The sequence below is a fragment of the Myripristis murdjan genome, chromosome 7, assembly GCF_902150065.1.
Source record: "Myripristis murdjan chromosome 7, fMyrMur1.1, whole genome shotgun sequence".
In the NCBI taxonomy this organism is placed as follows: Eukaryota; Metazoa; Chordata; class Actinopteri; order Holocentriformes; family Holocentridae; genus Myripristis; species Myripristis murdjan.
This window is the reverse complement of record NC_043986.1, coordinates 29693131-29707596: the sequence shown is the minus strand read 5'-3', so window position 1 is coordinate 29707596 and position 14466 is coordinate 29693131. Positions and strand designations below refer to the sequence as shown.

The 14466-nt window shown below is 41.2% G+C and overlaps 2 protein-coding genes across 2 annotated transcripts in view; both read left to right on the top strand.

Moving 5' to 3' along the window:
• The window catches only part of LOC115361462 (plexin-A1-like), a 69284-nt gene extending 63591 nt beyond the window's left edge, over positions 1–5693 (top strand). Inside the window, exons 10-11 of the mRNA XM_030054832.1 lie at positions 4607–4703; positions 5668–5693. Coding sequence (XP_029910692.1) covers positions 4607–4703; positions 5668–5693 — 123 coding nt within the window. The remainder of the gene's footprint in view (positions 1–4606; positions 4704–5667) is intronic.
• LOC115362048 (plexin-A1-like) overlaps positions 4636–14466 on the top strand; it is an 87328-nt gene continuing 77497 nt past the window's right edge. The window contains exons 1-2 of the mRNA XM_030055817.1: positions 4636–4703; positions 10101–10324. Of these exons, the coding sequence (XP_029911677.1) occupies positions 10142–10324 (183 nt within the window). The 5' untranslated portion in view covers positions 4636–4703; positions 10101–10141. The remainder of the gene's footprint in view (positions 4704–10100; positions 10325–14466) is intronic.

Genomic DNA, 14466 nt, shown 5'->3' with positions numbered 1-14466 from the left:
TTGTGGTCAGTTCTTTCTCTTGCTAAAAGTTAAAAATGTCCAAAAAGTACAATTGTGCAGCATTGCCCATGTCTCATTAAGCTGTTGCCCAGTGAAGTAAAGGTACGTGAGCTTGGTGTAAAGACAGGAGAGGCACCACAGTCGATTTCAGCTATTTGTTTGCCCTATTAATCTGCAAAGAGCGTGTTTCTCTTTGCAGATTGATATATGTTAGAAATGTCTTCTACAGTTTCTAGTGTTGAAGAGGTGAATAGTTCGTGATTGAAATGTAGTTTTAGTGGTGAACCATCCTTTTGAAAGCATGTTTTTCTTGAGAGAAACAAAACTCTGTCAGTGGGCTGAAAAAAGCCCATTGTTTCATATTTAAATTGTTTGCTGGAATTCTCTTGAAACACAGCAGATCATTCAACTGATACCAAAAACATTGTTGAAATGTGTTGAATTTCACTTGAAACAAGATTATTCCACTCATGGCTGATTTTTCTTCACTTGAAAAAAAAAAGAAATACACAGTGGAAAAACTATTAAAAAACTTCTCTGACTCAGCTGTGGAGTATTTTTCAGAGGAATATTTTTTCGGTGTCTATCCTAACCCTGCTCCCTCCAACAGTAGAAGTTGTCCTCAAAGGATTTCATGCCGATAGCCACCGGTCCACATTTCGAAAGATGTTTGTTTTGTAAACAAAGATCTGAATATAGCTAATAACATCAGTAACGTTCTATAATTAGTTTTGCTGGGGTCAAAATCCTCGCGTCCCAGTAGCTGTCGCATTTTCAAAAGGTGGTAATCTAATTTTGGCATGAAACGCCTCTCCTCCGTCTGTCTTGAAAAGACTTCCATCTATCAACCCCGAAGTTATGCTTCCATCCTGAAGATAAAATTTCATAGAGCATTGGAGAATGGGCATAGGCATGTGTTATGTCCATCTAATGAAATCTGGATCTGCCTGTCTCTGTGTTGCTTTCTGGGGCATCACTTTACTGAACCCAAAGCTTCAACAAAGTCCCAGCGTTTAATATCATTTACCACCAAAACGTCCCGGCCCTGCCTAAATCGATTCACTTTCTGGGGACTCAGAGGAGCAGTGACTGATGACTGACAAGATATTACTTTCTGGTCAGTGTGACAAATTATGAGACACACTGTAGGTCACCAAACTGCCTGCTCACAGGGAACATCGTCCCTGAATAATCAGCCTTTTTTCTCGGAAGTGGCTTTCCAATATAGTTCTGATTTTTGCTCGATCTTCATTCTCCTTTATAGTGTTACAAAAAAAGGAGAGATCAAATTTGGACTCAGGCTAAGTGATGAAGAGTTCTGGATTTCTAAAAGATCCGATTCAAACCAGCGATTGTCTCTCTCTGTCTTTCTCTCTCTCTCTGTCTCTCTGTGTCTCTCTCTGAGTCACCGCCGCATACCGTCTAATAGACCAGATTTGCCACAAAGGAATAAATAAACAAGATAAATAGCATTACAAATATTTTACCCTTAAAAAGGTGCACATATCCTCTCAAGAAAATAAGCAGATTTGAAACTAGCATCAAATACCTTAAATCCCTCCAGTGAGTGCGGATGGGAGGAAATCACAGTAGGTGGTGACTGAGGCTTTTACCAAAATACACACCAGCAGTGGGAATTTTCAGGGTTTAATTAATTGTTCCCCTATATTTGGGAGATCCATATCACATCGCTTAAGCAGATTTTTGTGCTGCATGGCTTGAATAAATACATTTTTTTATTAAAACATTCAGAGTGAACTGGGTGCCGCAGGGTGCAAACGGTGTGGACATTTTAAATAATCCTTCTCCGTCTCCATTTCCTCTTCATCTCGGGTTTCTGTTTCTTTTACCTGCTTTTCTTCTTCTGTTTACTTTCCCAAGTTCTCTCGTCTTTGTACTTTGTTGGTCTGTTTATTCCTCTTCCTCTTCCTTATTCATTATCTTCTTTTTCACCCTCTTCATCGTAGAGTTAACTTTGCCAGCCAGTTTTGATTTGGTTTTAGTCTTAGTCTTTTGAATAATGCATTTAAATTTTACTCATTTTAGTTTTAGCTTTTTGTCAAAAAATGTTTCGCTTTTTTTCCCCTGGAAATTCCACTAATTATTTGTTGTTAACCTTTATTCATAGATCCATCCACATTCCTCATCACAGTTTCTTGTACTTTGTATTTAGCTTTTGTTTTTGTGTTGATATTAAAATCTTTCCAAGGTTTTCTGGCCTTTTTGTTACTTTTTTTATTTGTTGAGTAAAATGTCGTTATATTTCATAATTTCTTTTCAACAAAGGTCCATTTGTTTTAGTTTTCGTCTGGGGAAAAAGTCTCTCAGGAATCCGTCTAGCCATTGTTTTAGTCAACAAAATGAAAACTAACCTTCATCTACACTTAGTCATCCTCTATTCTTTTTCTTTCCTTCTGTTTCATATGCTTCATCCTCTACTTCCTCACCTTCTGCTTTTAAAAAAAAAAAAAATTATTGTTATTTGTAATTTTCATTGATTTGGCTCAGACTCGATCCCAACACAAAACCACATTCTGTACCCCAGTGGGTGATGAAGAGTGTGGCCGGGTGTCACGGTGTCACCGTGTGGTTTGTGTCGGCGTTTTAAACCTTGTGACAGTATGAATAAAGAATGATGCGGCGGCCCGCCGGGTGGGCAGGGGCTGAGAGGAGAACAGGCTCGCTCACTGTTTTGGTGACAGCGGACCATTCGAAACGCTTAAAGTTTAATGGGGGATCCTGCCGCAGAGAGGAGTAGCATGTGGGCGCGTGTGTGTGTCTGTGTTTGTGTGAGTGAGAGAGATGTCTTAAGTGTGTGTGTGTGTGTATGTGTCCTGGGGTGTCACTGTGGCTGTTAGCCACCAGAACCAGGCGTTCAACCAGTGGGCCTTAATGGCTAACAGAGTGCACAGCATGCCTCATGTATGATGGATGGGTGTCACACGGGACAACAAGAGCCTCTGTTGTGGCCAAAGATGGTGTATTGGTGAAGCCCCCCCACTCTGGACTTGTGCCTGCGGTGCGCACGCTGACCTATCGTCAAATAAATCCTCCCAGAATCCTGTGTTCCTCCCGCCTCTGTGTCCATCTCATTAGAAATATTTTAAAGAACAAGCCTGCCCACGCTACTCCCACCCCTTCTTCTTCTCTATCCTCTTTTCTACAATTTCCTCCTCTTCCTCTTCATTGTCCTTTATTTATTCTCTCCCTTGTTTTTTTTAATAACTGCTTAAACCTCTTCTTTTCCTCTATCCACTGCTTTTCCTTTCCTTTCTTCTCCAAATTTTATTTGTTATGCTTGTCTTCTTTTTCTTCTCCTTGATCCTCTTGTTTTTCAACCTTGAATCTGTTTCTTCTTCTTCTTCCTCTTCCTCCTCCTCGTTTCTCTCTTGAGACTTCACGCTGTGCAAGACACAGACTTGGCTCCATGTATTTCACAGAGACTGCGGCGCTCGCAGACGACACAGATCGACTGCTGTGCATGAAAATATCACAGCCGAGTCAAAAAAGTTGTTGAACTTTTGCCCCAGCGCTGGTAAACGTCTTCCTCCCGCCGACTTATCATGCAGTTTCTTTTCCTGTTTCATCTGTTTCTTCTTTCTGCTTCTATTTTTTCCCTCCATCCTATTTCTATTCCTAATTGTTCTCTTTGCTTTCTTCTTCTGCTACTTTTCCCCTCTCTTATTCATTTTTTTTTTCCCAACCTATCTTCTCAACCTCCACCTTAACACGTCAACATATATATATATACTGCAACGGCTGGGAGAAAGCTCACAGCGAAGCATGTGGAAAAAAAACAGCGCTCCTCAATTTTAAAATACAAATTTATGCACGATACTTTTGGACAGCATATGAAGTGAATATTTTATTCTTACACATGGTATGTTTGGCTCAGGAGCCTGGGAAGGGAACTGAGCTCCGTTGAGGAAAGTTTGGATTCTGTGTGTGTGTGTGTGTGTGTGTGCGCGTGCTGAGGCTCAACGTGCGGCCCGTTGCCTGTAAGGGAAGGCGTATCCCCCCCCCTCCACCAAATCCAGTGTGTCAGGGAGCAAATTGAAAATGCCAATTTCACTTTGCCCTGCCCCACATCTCATCTCTCCCCTGGCCTCATCCCACCACTTAACTCATGTGTAAATGAATAAGCTCCTCGCGCACGTCGCCCAGTGTCCGACTCCTGTCTCCACTTCCCTTCCCCTCCTCGAGCTTTTCTCTCCTTTCTCTCCTCTGAACGTCTCTCCTCTTTGTTTTCTCCTTGCCTCTCCTCTGCTCTTTTCTCATCTCTCTACCTTCTCTCCTGCCTCTTTTCCTCCTTTCCTCTCCTCTCCTCATCTGCACCCTGCCATGCCTGCTCAACTGTAACCCATCTGTTATTTTTCTTATGTGTGTATATTCGATGCATCTGTTTTGGTGAATATGGATTTATGCCTTTGTGTATGCCCAGGCTGTATTGCCGTCTGCAATAAACAAACTGGGGGTGAATCACTATGCAAATGAAATAATGCACTATGCGTTCCCCCATTTGCACGAAATGGAATACAATGCGGCGTTAACGTCTGATTCCCGTTTCCCCGTTTCCCCATGTGTCTTGTCTCTCTGTCCGTCCCAGTACGACTACGAGGGCGGTGACATCAGCGATCTGCCGGTTGACCTTTCCGTCGTGTGGAACGGAAACTTTGTCATCGACAACCCGTTCGACATACAAGGTAGGCCCCTTTCTTTTCTTTTCGCACTCTTTTTGTCTGCTCTGTTCTCGTCTCCTATCAAAAAATGCCGGCCAAGAATTTGAAAAGGTCCCGGTTGTTTGTCTGTCTGTAATGATTTTTCTTTTCTTTTTTTTTTCTTTTTTTTTTTTTTTTTTTTGGTAAGCTGCAGTTTCCTCCCTTTTTTGGAAATCTGCAATTTCATCTTTGACAGGCATCAGGCGGGAAAGGTGAGCGCGCGTATACATCAGGCTTAGAAAAATACTATTCTTGTCTCTTCACGATGGGAAAGAGCGAGAGATGGAGTGATGATTGATGGATGGCGACGATGATAAACAAACATCCAACACAGAAATTAATAGGGACGGATAGAAGAGAGGATAATAAACAAATATAGAAATTGGTAGGCGGAGGAAGAGATGAATGGAAAGAGCGATGGATAGATGAAAGGTTGATAAACAAATGCAGGAAGTAATGGCACGGGGGGGGGGGGTAGATGGATGATGGGTTGAATGCATGAATAGATGGGAATTAAGGGACTGATAAAGAAAAACAGAAAGCGACAGGGAGGGATGGCATTTATTTTTTTTTTAATCCCCATGTTCGCCTGAAGTGGAAAACCATTACCAATTCTAAATTCTTTATTTATCAAGTGTAATGCATTGCGTGGTGGAGGCTAATGATTTTAGACGTCCCATTACACAAGATAATATAAGTCATGCTCTCAAGTGCAATATCCTATAAGTCTTTTCTTGGGATTTGCATGTCAAGAGTCGGCCCTGCCTGCGCCGCTCTGTTCAACGCTCCTCTGTTTTTTTCTGGTGGAGGCACAATATTCACTTAGCCAGAGCACAAAAACACAAATGCACGTCTGATCCAACATCGTCTCTATTTAGCCCGACCTCGTTTTGATAAATGTCAGACATGCGGTTCATTTGTTTATAAGTGGCTGCCTGTGTTCTTGTAGTTAAAGTGTGCTCCTGCAAGGCTTAATGATCTACTCTAAATGCCTGCACACTGCAGGACTGGGGATTAAAAGGGACGGGAAGAATATGTAGCTGTAAGGAACTCCATTGAGTAGCTGTATCCTAAATTTTAAGTTTGAAGTATTTAGAAACTGACTACTTTTCAAAGTTTTGTGGCAAGTCAGCTATCTAAAATGTATTTTTTTTTTTTTCACATTTTCTAAAATAACACAAACCATAAAAATTACAGTATCGTCAAGTGGAAAAAAAAAAAAAAAAAAAAAAAAAAAAAAAAAAACTTCCCAGTTTTCTGTTATTGGAAAGATTTTGTGAATTGCATCAAGATCTTTAGTGATTATAAGTTGTTAATTGGCAGATGTCTTAGAAAATAAGCCAATATAAGTTGAAAACTGAGGAACAAAAGCTTTCCATCAGTACTAAATATAGTAAGTATATAATACTAAATATATATGTATATGCAACATTGTATTATTTGCTCAGTGTAATAAATTATTAGGTCATCAAACTATCAGCTCTGAAGGCAAACTGCCCCTGAACGCCTCACTGCTGTCCTGTCTTCTAAGAAATGCCTTCCAAATAAATTTATGGGCATATTTGCTTGATCTCTGCTATCCATTATAATTAATAAAGCCAAAAGATCCACTTTGGATTCACTTAGGCCAGCAAGTTATTTACTGCACGACCTCTGTCAGCTCCCTGTTACACACTGGATATGCATGGCGTCCTGCCAGACCGAGCTCTTCTCCAGATCCAGGATCAGTATCTGTGGGAGAAACAGAGGTTAATGGGGTGTTCAGTCTGATTGGGGTGTTCGGGGTGCTCGGGGTCTCGCGCTATAAGTGAGTGCTTTGCCTGTGACAGCACTGTTGTTAAGGTCTGAGAGGATGCAAATCGATAGACCATTAATCTTGGAGGCGGTGTGTTTATATGTGTGTGATTTTGAGGTTGTTCCTGTCGGTGGTTGGGAGCTTGAAAGAGCAGATGGAGCAGGAAAGTGAGTTCTGAAAGCCAGAAATCAGCAACACGGTGAAGTAGCAGGTTGAGTCATTGTTTTTGAACTCTTTCAAACCCTGCAGTTGTATTGTGCCACAGGACAGTGGAACCCTTTGTCACTGCAACTTGAAAGAAAAGCAAATGGCACACCTTGCCATCGCCAATAGATATTCTAGTCTTCTTCAGACTGTGGCATACCCTCAATTAATTAAAGGTTAGTCTGACTCGCAGGATGTGCTGTTGGTATTTTCATGCCATTTGCTGACTATTTTAGTTGGAATTCTCCTCTTCCGCTAACCCTCAACACTATTTTACAAGAGCACTGTTGCTGCATCCTGGGCTTAGCGCCGCCCAAGACGATTGTGATTGGTTCAGAGACATGATAATGGGCTCAGCCAGACCTTTCTCCAGCACTTGCAAAGCGCTAAAACGAAGTGTGGAGATAGGTTTGACTACGCGAGACTAATTAAGGGTATGCCAGTAAGTATGGGTATGATGGTGCCAAGCCTGGTATAAAAGGCCTTAAAACCCCTTAAAAATGTACATTACAAAAGCAGCCTTGCTCATCCAAATCTCATAATGACCTTCTCCTCCTTCTCTCCTCCTCCTTCCTCTCCATCCGCTCGTCATCCGTCTTCCCGAATCAGCGCTGCATTATCCGTCTGCGGCAGAGCCGGCCGTCGCTGGCCCGGCTTTGCCCCAGCATAAAGTGGAAATGTTAATGTTAATTAAATCATTCATTTGGTTCAGATTAATTAGCGTCGCGCTACTTTTAAGCTGAGCCGTGGCTAATCAGATTAGGGCGAGCGAGGGGCCGAGGCGGGCAGATGGATACGGAAGAGGCTCGCTTTGAAGTCCAGCCGCCGTCTGGCTGCTGAGGAGGAGGAGGAGGAGGAGGAGGAGGAGGAGGAGGAGGAGGTTCACCCATGCTCTATCTCTCTGATTTCCTCTCTTTCTCTGTTTCACTTCACTTCAAATCTGCTGTACTGGCATGACAGGAAAGTAAACCTGTGTTGCCAAAGTAATGCTATATAAAAGTCATATTCCCGATAGTAATGACACAAAACTCAAATAAATATATCCCATTATCTTTTGTTTCCTTGTTTGCCCATTTCTCTTTTGCTCACCATCGTTCTTCCCACCTTTTTTTTTTTGTTTCTCTCTTACTTCTTCACACGTTTGTTTCTCTTGACTTTCTTACAGTCTCCCTCTCGCTTTCTGTTTTCCACTGCCGTCTCTTTAGCGCCTCCCTCCCTCTCTCCATGTCTCTTATTCTCTCCTTGTCTCAGCCTTGGAGGAACTTGCCATCTTCATCCATTGTAATTCATAACAATTCTTGTTGCTAATTCGTTAACAAGTGCAATTTGGATTTATCCCCCCCCCCCTCGCCTCCTTTCATCTTCCTCTCCTCTTTATTGCTTTTCTCAGGTGTTTGGGTTTTTTTATTCGTTTATTTATTTATTTATTTATTTATTTTATTACTTACTTTTAATGACTTTTTCCACTCTGCAGAGTTGAGGGGATTTTTTTTTTTTTTTTTTTTTTTTTTTTTTAATGCAACAAATTATCTGTTGCCTTTTGGCATTGGGAGACGTTACCTGTTGAATTTATTTTTGTATTATCCCTCTAGGTTGCTTGTTCATGTGCTTTCTTTCTATTTATCTGTGTATGTTTTTTCTTTTTTTTTTCTTTTTCTTTTTCTTTTTTTTTTTAATCTTGTTGCCGCTGCCTCGAAGTACTTTGGTTTTGAAATTGAGTTTCGTGGCATGGTAATAGTCACTCTCAGAAGTTTTTAGGTGTTATGCGGGTAATTAACATTCATTTATGCTGCTTCCCCTCTCTCTCTCTCTCTCTCCCTCTACCTTCTCACTTCTTTCACTCTTCTTTTTTCCTTACGCCATTCCTCTCACACATACAGTACCAAATTTAATGGAAAAGTGAAACGTCTCATCACCATGTTTGTTAAGATTGTGTTGTAGCAGTGCAGGAGATCATAGCATGCCTCCACAATGGCTTGCAAAAAAAAATTTAAAAAACAGACACACACACCCAAAGTCTGTGAAAGCCTGTTTAGTCATGTCGAGTGTCCAGCAGCTTTGCAATGAATACATTTATATGCACAGACAAAATTGGGGTACTACCTCAAGCAATAACTTGAGCAAAGCAGGACACTTATAAACACTACACTGTGATTAAGTTAGTGTCATTATATTAACTTAGTTTCATTATATTAAGTTAGTGCCATTATTTTAACTGTACCAGCAATAATAAAGGACAATCAGAACAGGGATACACCCTCATTACATTTCTTAAAGATGAAGTGCCATAGGTGTAAATGGCCATTTTGGCTGGATTGATATGTTTTATATATATTTATATATGGATGGATGGAGGAGAGAATAAATAGATATTTTGCCACTGTGACTGCTCATAGTTAAGCCAAGGTAATTTATAGAGGCTCTTTTGAGGCTTTTGTGATTATCTTGTTACCTTACTAAATAAAAGTAATAATAAAATGCAATACTGCATTTTCTACCGTATGCAAAATATTTTGTACATGACTCATCTGAGAGACAGTTTATATTTAGTTCAACAGTTGAGTATGCTTTCTGTGGTCATCATTTCAAACATGAAGGAATAGGTCGGGCACTTAATGCTCTAATAATATTGCTGTTGCCACACAGCGTCATATCAGAGCAAAGTGCTGAGAAGAGAAATAGAATAAAAGCTAAGAGGAATGGTGGAAAGCAGAGTCCCTGTCCACTCGCTTTTTGTATTTCAAAATTATTTGGACAGCGGGATAAATATAAGTAGAAAGCCCTGGCAGGGTCGGGCTTTTTTTTTTTTTCACCGTTCCAAACAACATTTCACCGAGACAGAGCTGCTGTGGAGGCACAAATAATGTCATCGGCTGAGTTGAACATCAGTGTCCAAAGAACCACAGTCTTCTGGGTTATAACACTGTGGTGAAGCCCAGAGAGACAGGCAAGAGGTTACAACAAAGGGGGCCCGTATGAAAAATGGCACTCTTGATACCAAGTAGAAAAATGCAATCTAGCCATACTAAGTCATCTTGGTTAGGTAGGGAGCTTCGCAAGTTCAGATTAGCAACATAATCCTGTAGCTGTCTAGATAAGGTAGCTCACTGGCTAGCTAACATGGTTATTGAAAAAAAAAAAAAAAAATCAATTACATTTTAGATTTCAGCCAGAATTCCTTCTTTGTCATTACTCTTTGCAAGTTAGCCATCTTGTGCTGTGAAAACCACAGTGGCTCTTTGGCATCCCGCCTCCTCAACCAATGAGATTATTTTTGCCTCCCAGATATGTTTGTAGAGATAAAACTCCAATCTGCCATTTCACTGACCTCTCCTCTCCACCTTCCGTGTGTGTGTGTGTGTGTGTGTGTGTGTGCCCCACAGCCCACCTTTACAAGTGCAGGGCTTTGCGGGACAGCTGTGGTATGTGTCTGAAGGCCGACCCCAGGTTCGAGTGCGGTTGGTGCGTCCAGGACAGGAAGTGCTCCCTCAGGCAGGAGTGCACCGGTGGAGGAAACGCCCACCTGCCTCTGCAGCAGAGCGATGTCGGAGGGTGGATGCACGCCACCGCCGGAAACAGCCGATGCACCAACCCCAAGATCACCAAGGTGAGGATGTGCGCATGTGTTTGAGTTTGTGGGTGTAGGTGTGAGCGCAAAAGTCACAGCGGTCACCAAAAAGCAAGCAGGCTGCAAGATAATGGTGACAGAGTGTGTGTGTGTGTGTGTGTATGTTTGTGTGTATGAGCAAGAGGGAAAGCTCTGTTGTTGGTTTCTGATTTACTGCTTGCTGTCCGATTATTATACACACACAACTTTACAAACACAAATGCACACATGTAAGCACACGTTCACAAACACGCACACACACACACTCGCACGCACGCACATCTCACACAAACACGTGCTCGTCTCAGGTTGTGTTCACACTGTTTAGTTTTTTTTCAAACTGCCACTGCCTTTTCTAACATTGAGGTTAATGGGGAGCGGCTGCAAGGTGCCTGGAAAGAAAACGCTGTGTCGGCCTTCTTTTCAGAGAGTGGAGCACTTTCTTACGCTCAGGAAAGTTTAACTTTTTAGAGCAGGTCACATCACCTGGATGGAATTGTTTGTGAGCCAGCGCTCCCAAAATGCAGTCTGATGCAATACAGCCAGCTGGTTGTGTCCTCTGCCTTCATTGCCAAAGCAAGCATGGGCCATTGTCAAGCAAAATACAGAGCAATCCTAACCAGCAACACATACCTACCTGTGTGTGTCTATTGTTGGTTAACCTGCGTTTATATTAAAATGCTGCACATCACCTCCTGAAAAGATCAAATATTAGAAATGAAGCTCACAGCGCTTCACCTTCTTTTTCATAGTACCAGCGCTAAATGCGGTCGAGGTAGCTTATTTTCTACACCGTTAGCAGAGGACACAAACACAAGCACGCTGGGTGATATACATAGATGTGGATCGCAAAGCAGACTTCAGTTGTATTCACCGTTAATTGGAACAATGTCAAACCACCTCTCACTGCTGTAATTAAAACCAAGGAGCAAAAGTTTAACTTTCCCAAATGTTGTCATGGTAGTGAAAACATGAACAGGTGTTGAAAAAAAAAAAAAAAAACATGCAAAATGGATTTAGTGGTATATCATTTCTGATGATTTTCCATTGTTTGCTATTGTTTGGAAGCATTAAAAGCTACGCTGGGTCATACTTCAGTCTAACATGACCAATTGAATTTGTCAGAATATGACAAATTGGGATTCATATCAGCAGTTTCTAGAGTGGCAGCTTAAATGCAAGTTTCAAGCTTATTGCCTATTAACCAGATTGAGCAATACGCTGAATCTGGTTGTCCCAGAGCAGCGGTACCCTCTGTTGCTCACACCCTCATAATTGCAGTGTGATCACCACCTTAGTGATTTTCAGTTAAGAGGTTACATGCTCCTCTTTGAGTTTTGAAATTTCTTCAGCTTATGGGTTTTTAACACATTTTCCGAACCACTTAGATAAACTCAAAATGCTTCGCCATCAAGCTAAAAAAGGCTTTGTTCACGTTCAAGTCGACACTTTGGAAGCACAAGGTTTTCACTCGACAACTGTGATGTGTTTGTCCAGTTGTAAATACGCAAGACATTTCATTTTCTTACTCTTAAAAATATTCACAAGCTCTACCATTTTGCTGTGCCACTGCAGTTCTGTCCCTTGGCTTTCGCATACAGTGAGAATATGGAATGATGCAATATAGAACCTAGAAGAGATACTGAAATGAAAAGCAACATGCACACTCAGAGAGCAGTTTATATTGAGTCAATGTACATGAAAGGTGCAAACTCTATGGATATGTACATATATATATATATATATGTGACAATGTCATGACAGCACATGTAAGAAAGGAAAACGCGAGGGAGCCGTCACCATTTGTGGAAAAAAGCTCCAAAATCCTCAGTTGGTCACAGCCAAAAAGCTTTTCTTCTAATCAAAACTCCCTCCAACGCCACATTTCTAAATCTCCGGCGCAGCAAAGCAGCGCGACTTCTTTGAGCGCCAAGCCATAATCTCGTCGACTTGTCAAGTGTGTAAAGTCACCTACGGAGATCCAAGGCTGGTAAACCTTGATAGGGCGTTGCGTCAGCTCTCTGTGTTGAAGCCCCTATGGCCACAAAAGCCCTACGTGTCCTGAACTGAGAATGAAAGCTGCTCTATTTTAATGTGTTGCTATTAAAACACACACATGCGGGGACCTTGAGGTTGCCCTTGGCACAGAAATGGGTGTTATTACTCACTGTTACATCAATCCAGGACTCTAGAGACAGAGACATGGAGAGGTTTTCTTGGTGTTCTTTTTAACTATCTTTTGGGTTTATTCTGTTTTGTGTGTCACTATGTCTTTCTGCCTTTTGATGTGTTTCGAAGGCTGCCAGTGCCAAAATCCAGTGTTGGTCGGTTGGATTTGGGGTTTGTTTGTATCCGTCTTTACAGTTTGTCTGTCATTCCTTTTTCTACCTGTCTTTGTTTCTCTCACTACTTTCAGTGGGTGTTATTGTAAGAAGTAATGAAAGCATCCCTTCTACCTCTTAAAAAAAAAAAAAAATCATCATAATTCTTTTGAAACGAGTAAAAAAAGAAACTGACAATAGCATGGTATATTTCCATTTGTTTTCAATGCAAATGAACTTAATTCAGGACTTTCAGCAAGTCAAGTCACAATATCTTGATGTACGCAGAGTGAACTGTCGCATTTCAAGATGTCGTCGGTTGTTTGTAGAAAATCCTTGAAATGTGAAAATGTGCCGGAAAGTGGAAATGGCAGCAGTCTTAATAATAAGACTCAGGAGGAGATTTAATGACTTTGTAAAATGAATATGTTTGTAGTACTGCCAATTAATTTAGCTCAGAAAAATAGAAAAAAATAGACTTTTTTATATTGATTTTTCAGCCGTCTCTCATGTCTTGCCCATATCTTGCCCATATCTGGCCCTTCTGGCTTTTTTTTTTTTTTTTTTTTTTTTTTTTTGCTTGATTACCCCTTATCATTCCTCCTCTTTCTTTAAAACCATTTTAGAGGTGGGGCAGGGGATCTTCAGGGAGAAATAAAAGGTCAGCAGTAGAAGTGGTATTCATCATCTGAAAGCTGGGAACCTGAAGATTAATTTGAGGTGCAGTTCAATGCAGTGTGTCAAGTTATTCTAGTTATAAATCTGTAATAAACATTGTGTTTTGGCTAGGTGCCCATTTATTTACTTGTTTCTATAGAGTGTATAAAGGGTAGAACATTGTGATGGCAGGATATGATAGCCATTGCCATGCTCAGTTATGTGTCATAACTTATTGCAGCAACATTTGCATTGATACTACTTGTTATACAGATTTCCGTGCAGTTTAAATGTTTTGAAGGGGAGTTTTACCTTGCCACTGTCGCCAAGAGCATGCTCAGGAGGGAATCTGTTGGGTCTTTCTTTTCTTCTGTAATTTGTAGAGCGTGGTCTTTACCTGCTCTACCTGTAAAGCGTCATGAGAAAACTTGTGATTTGACGCTATATAACTAAAGATTGATTGATTGATTGATTGATTGACCATTTGAGAACAGATAAAAATGGTCAAAAATCCCCTCGAAATACCACATTAGGACACCAAGACCTTGAGGAACACCATAGAAAAATTCATGCTGTGATTTGGTATCAAAAACATCTGACATTTGGAGAATTCTTGGGCTCTAGTTTGTGGTTGTAAAGTTTCATGAGGCTGTGATTATCTTAGACGTCACTATAGGCCATTTTATATAGTGATGTCAAGTTTAAAAAAATTATCTCCCTACAAAGAACTGGCTGCTATGGGGGCTAACATCATCAAACTGAACCAAATGTGGCTCACTGAATCCACAAGAGTCTCCCAATTGATGCAACTTCAAGACTGTTAAGGGGACCGCAGGGTTTGTGGCCCAAACTGCATGGGATTAGCAGAAGGTGGGCATGTCTGCAAAGGGGAGAGCCATGGCTGCCCAGAGAACCCATTTTCATTCAGATACCTGGAGGTCAAAGGTCAAGGGATCTTGCTGAAAATGGCCATGACCAGTTTTTCTCTTGGCAAAATTCAGCCTAATTTGGAGCAATATTTAGCTCCCTTGCTGGCAACCTAGTATGACATGCTTGGCATCAATTTATTCCTTAGATTGTCTAGTTTCATGTGACTCCAAACTTCACTCTAGCTTTAAGGCCCGCTACAGCCTCTAGAAGACAGTATGTTGGCCGAGCCCACCG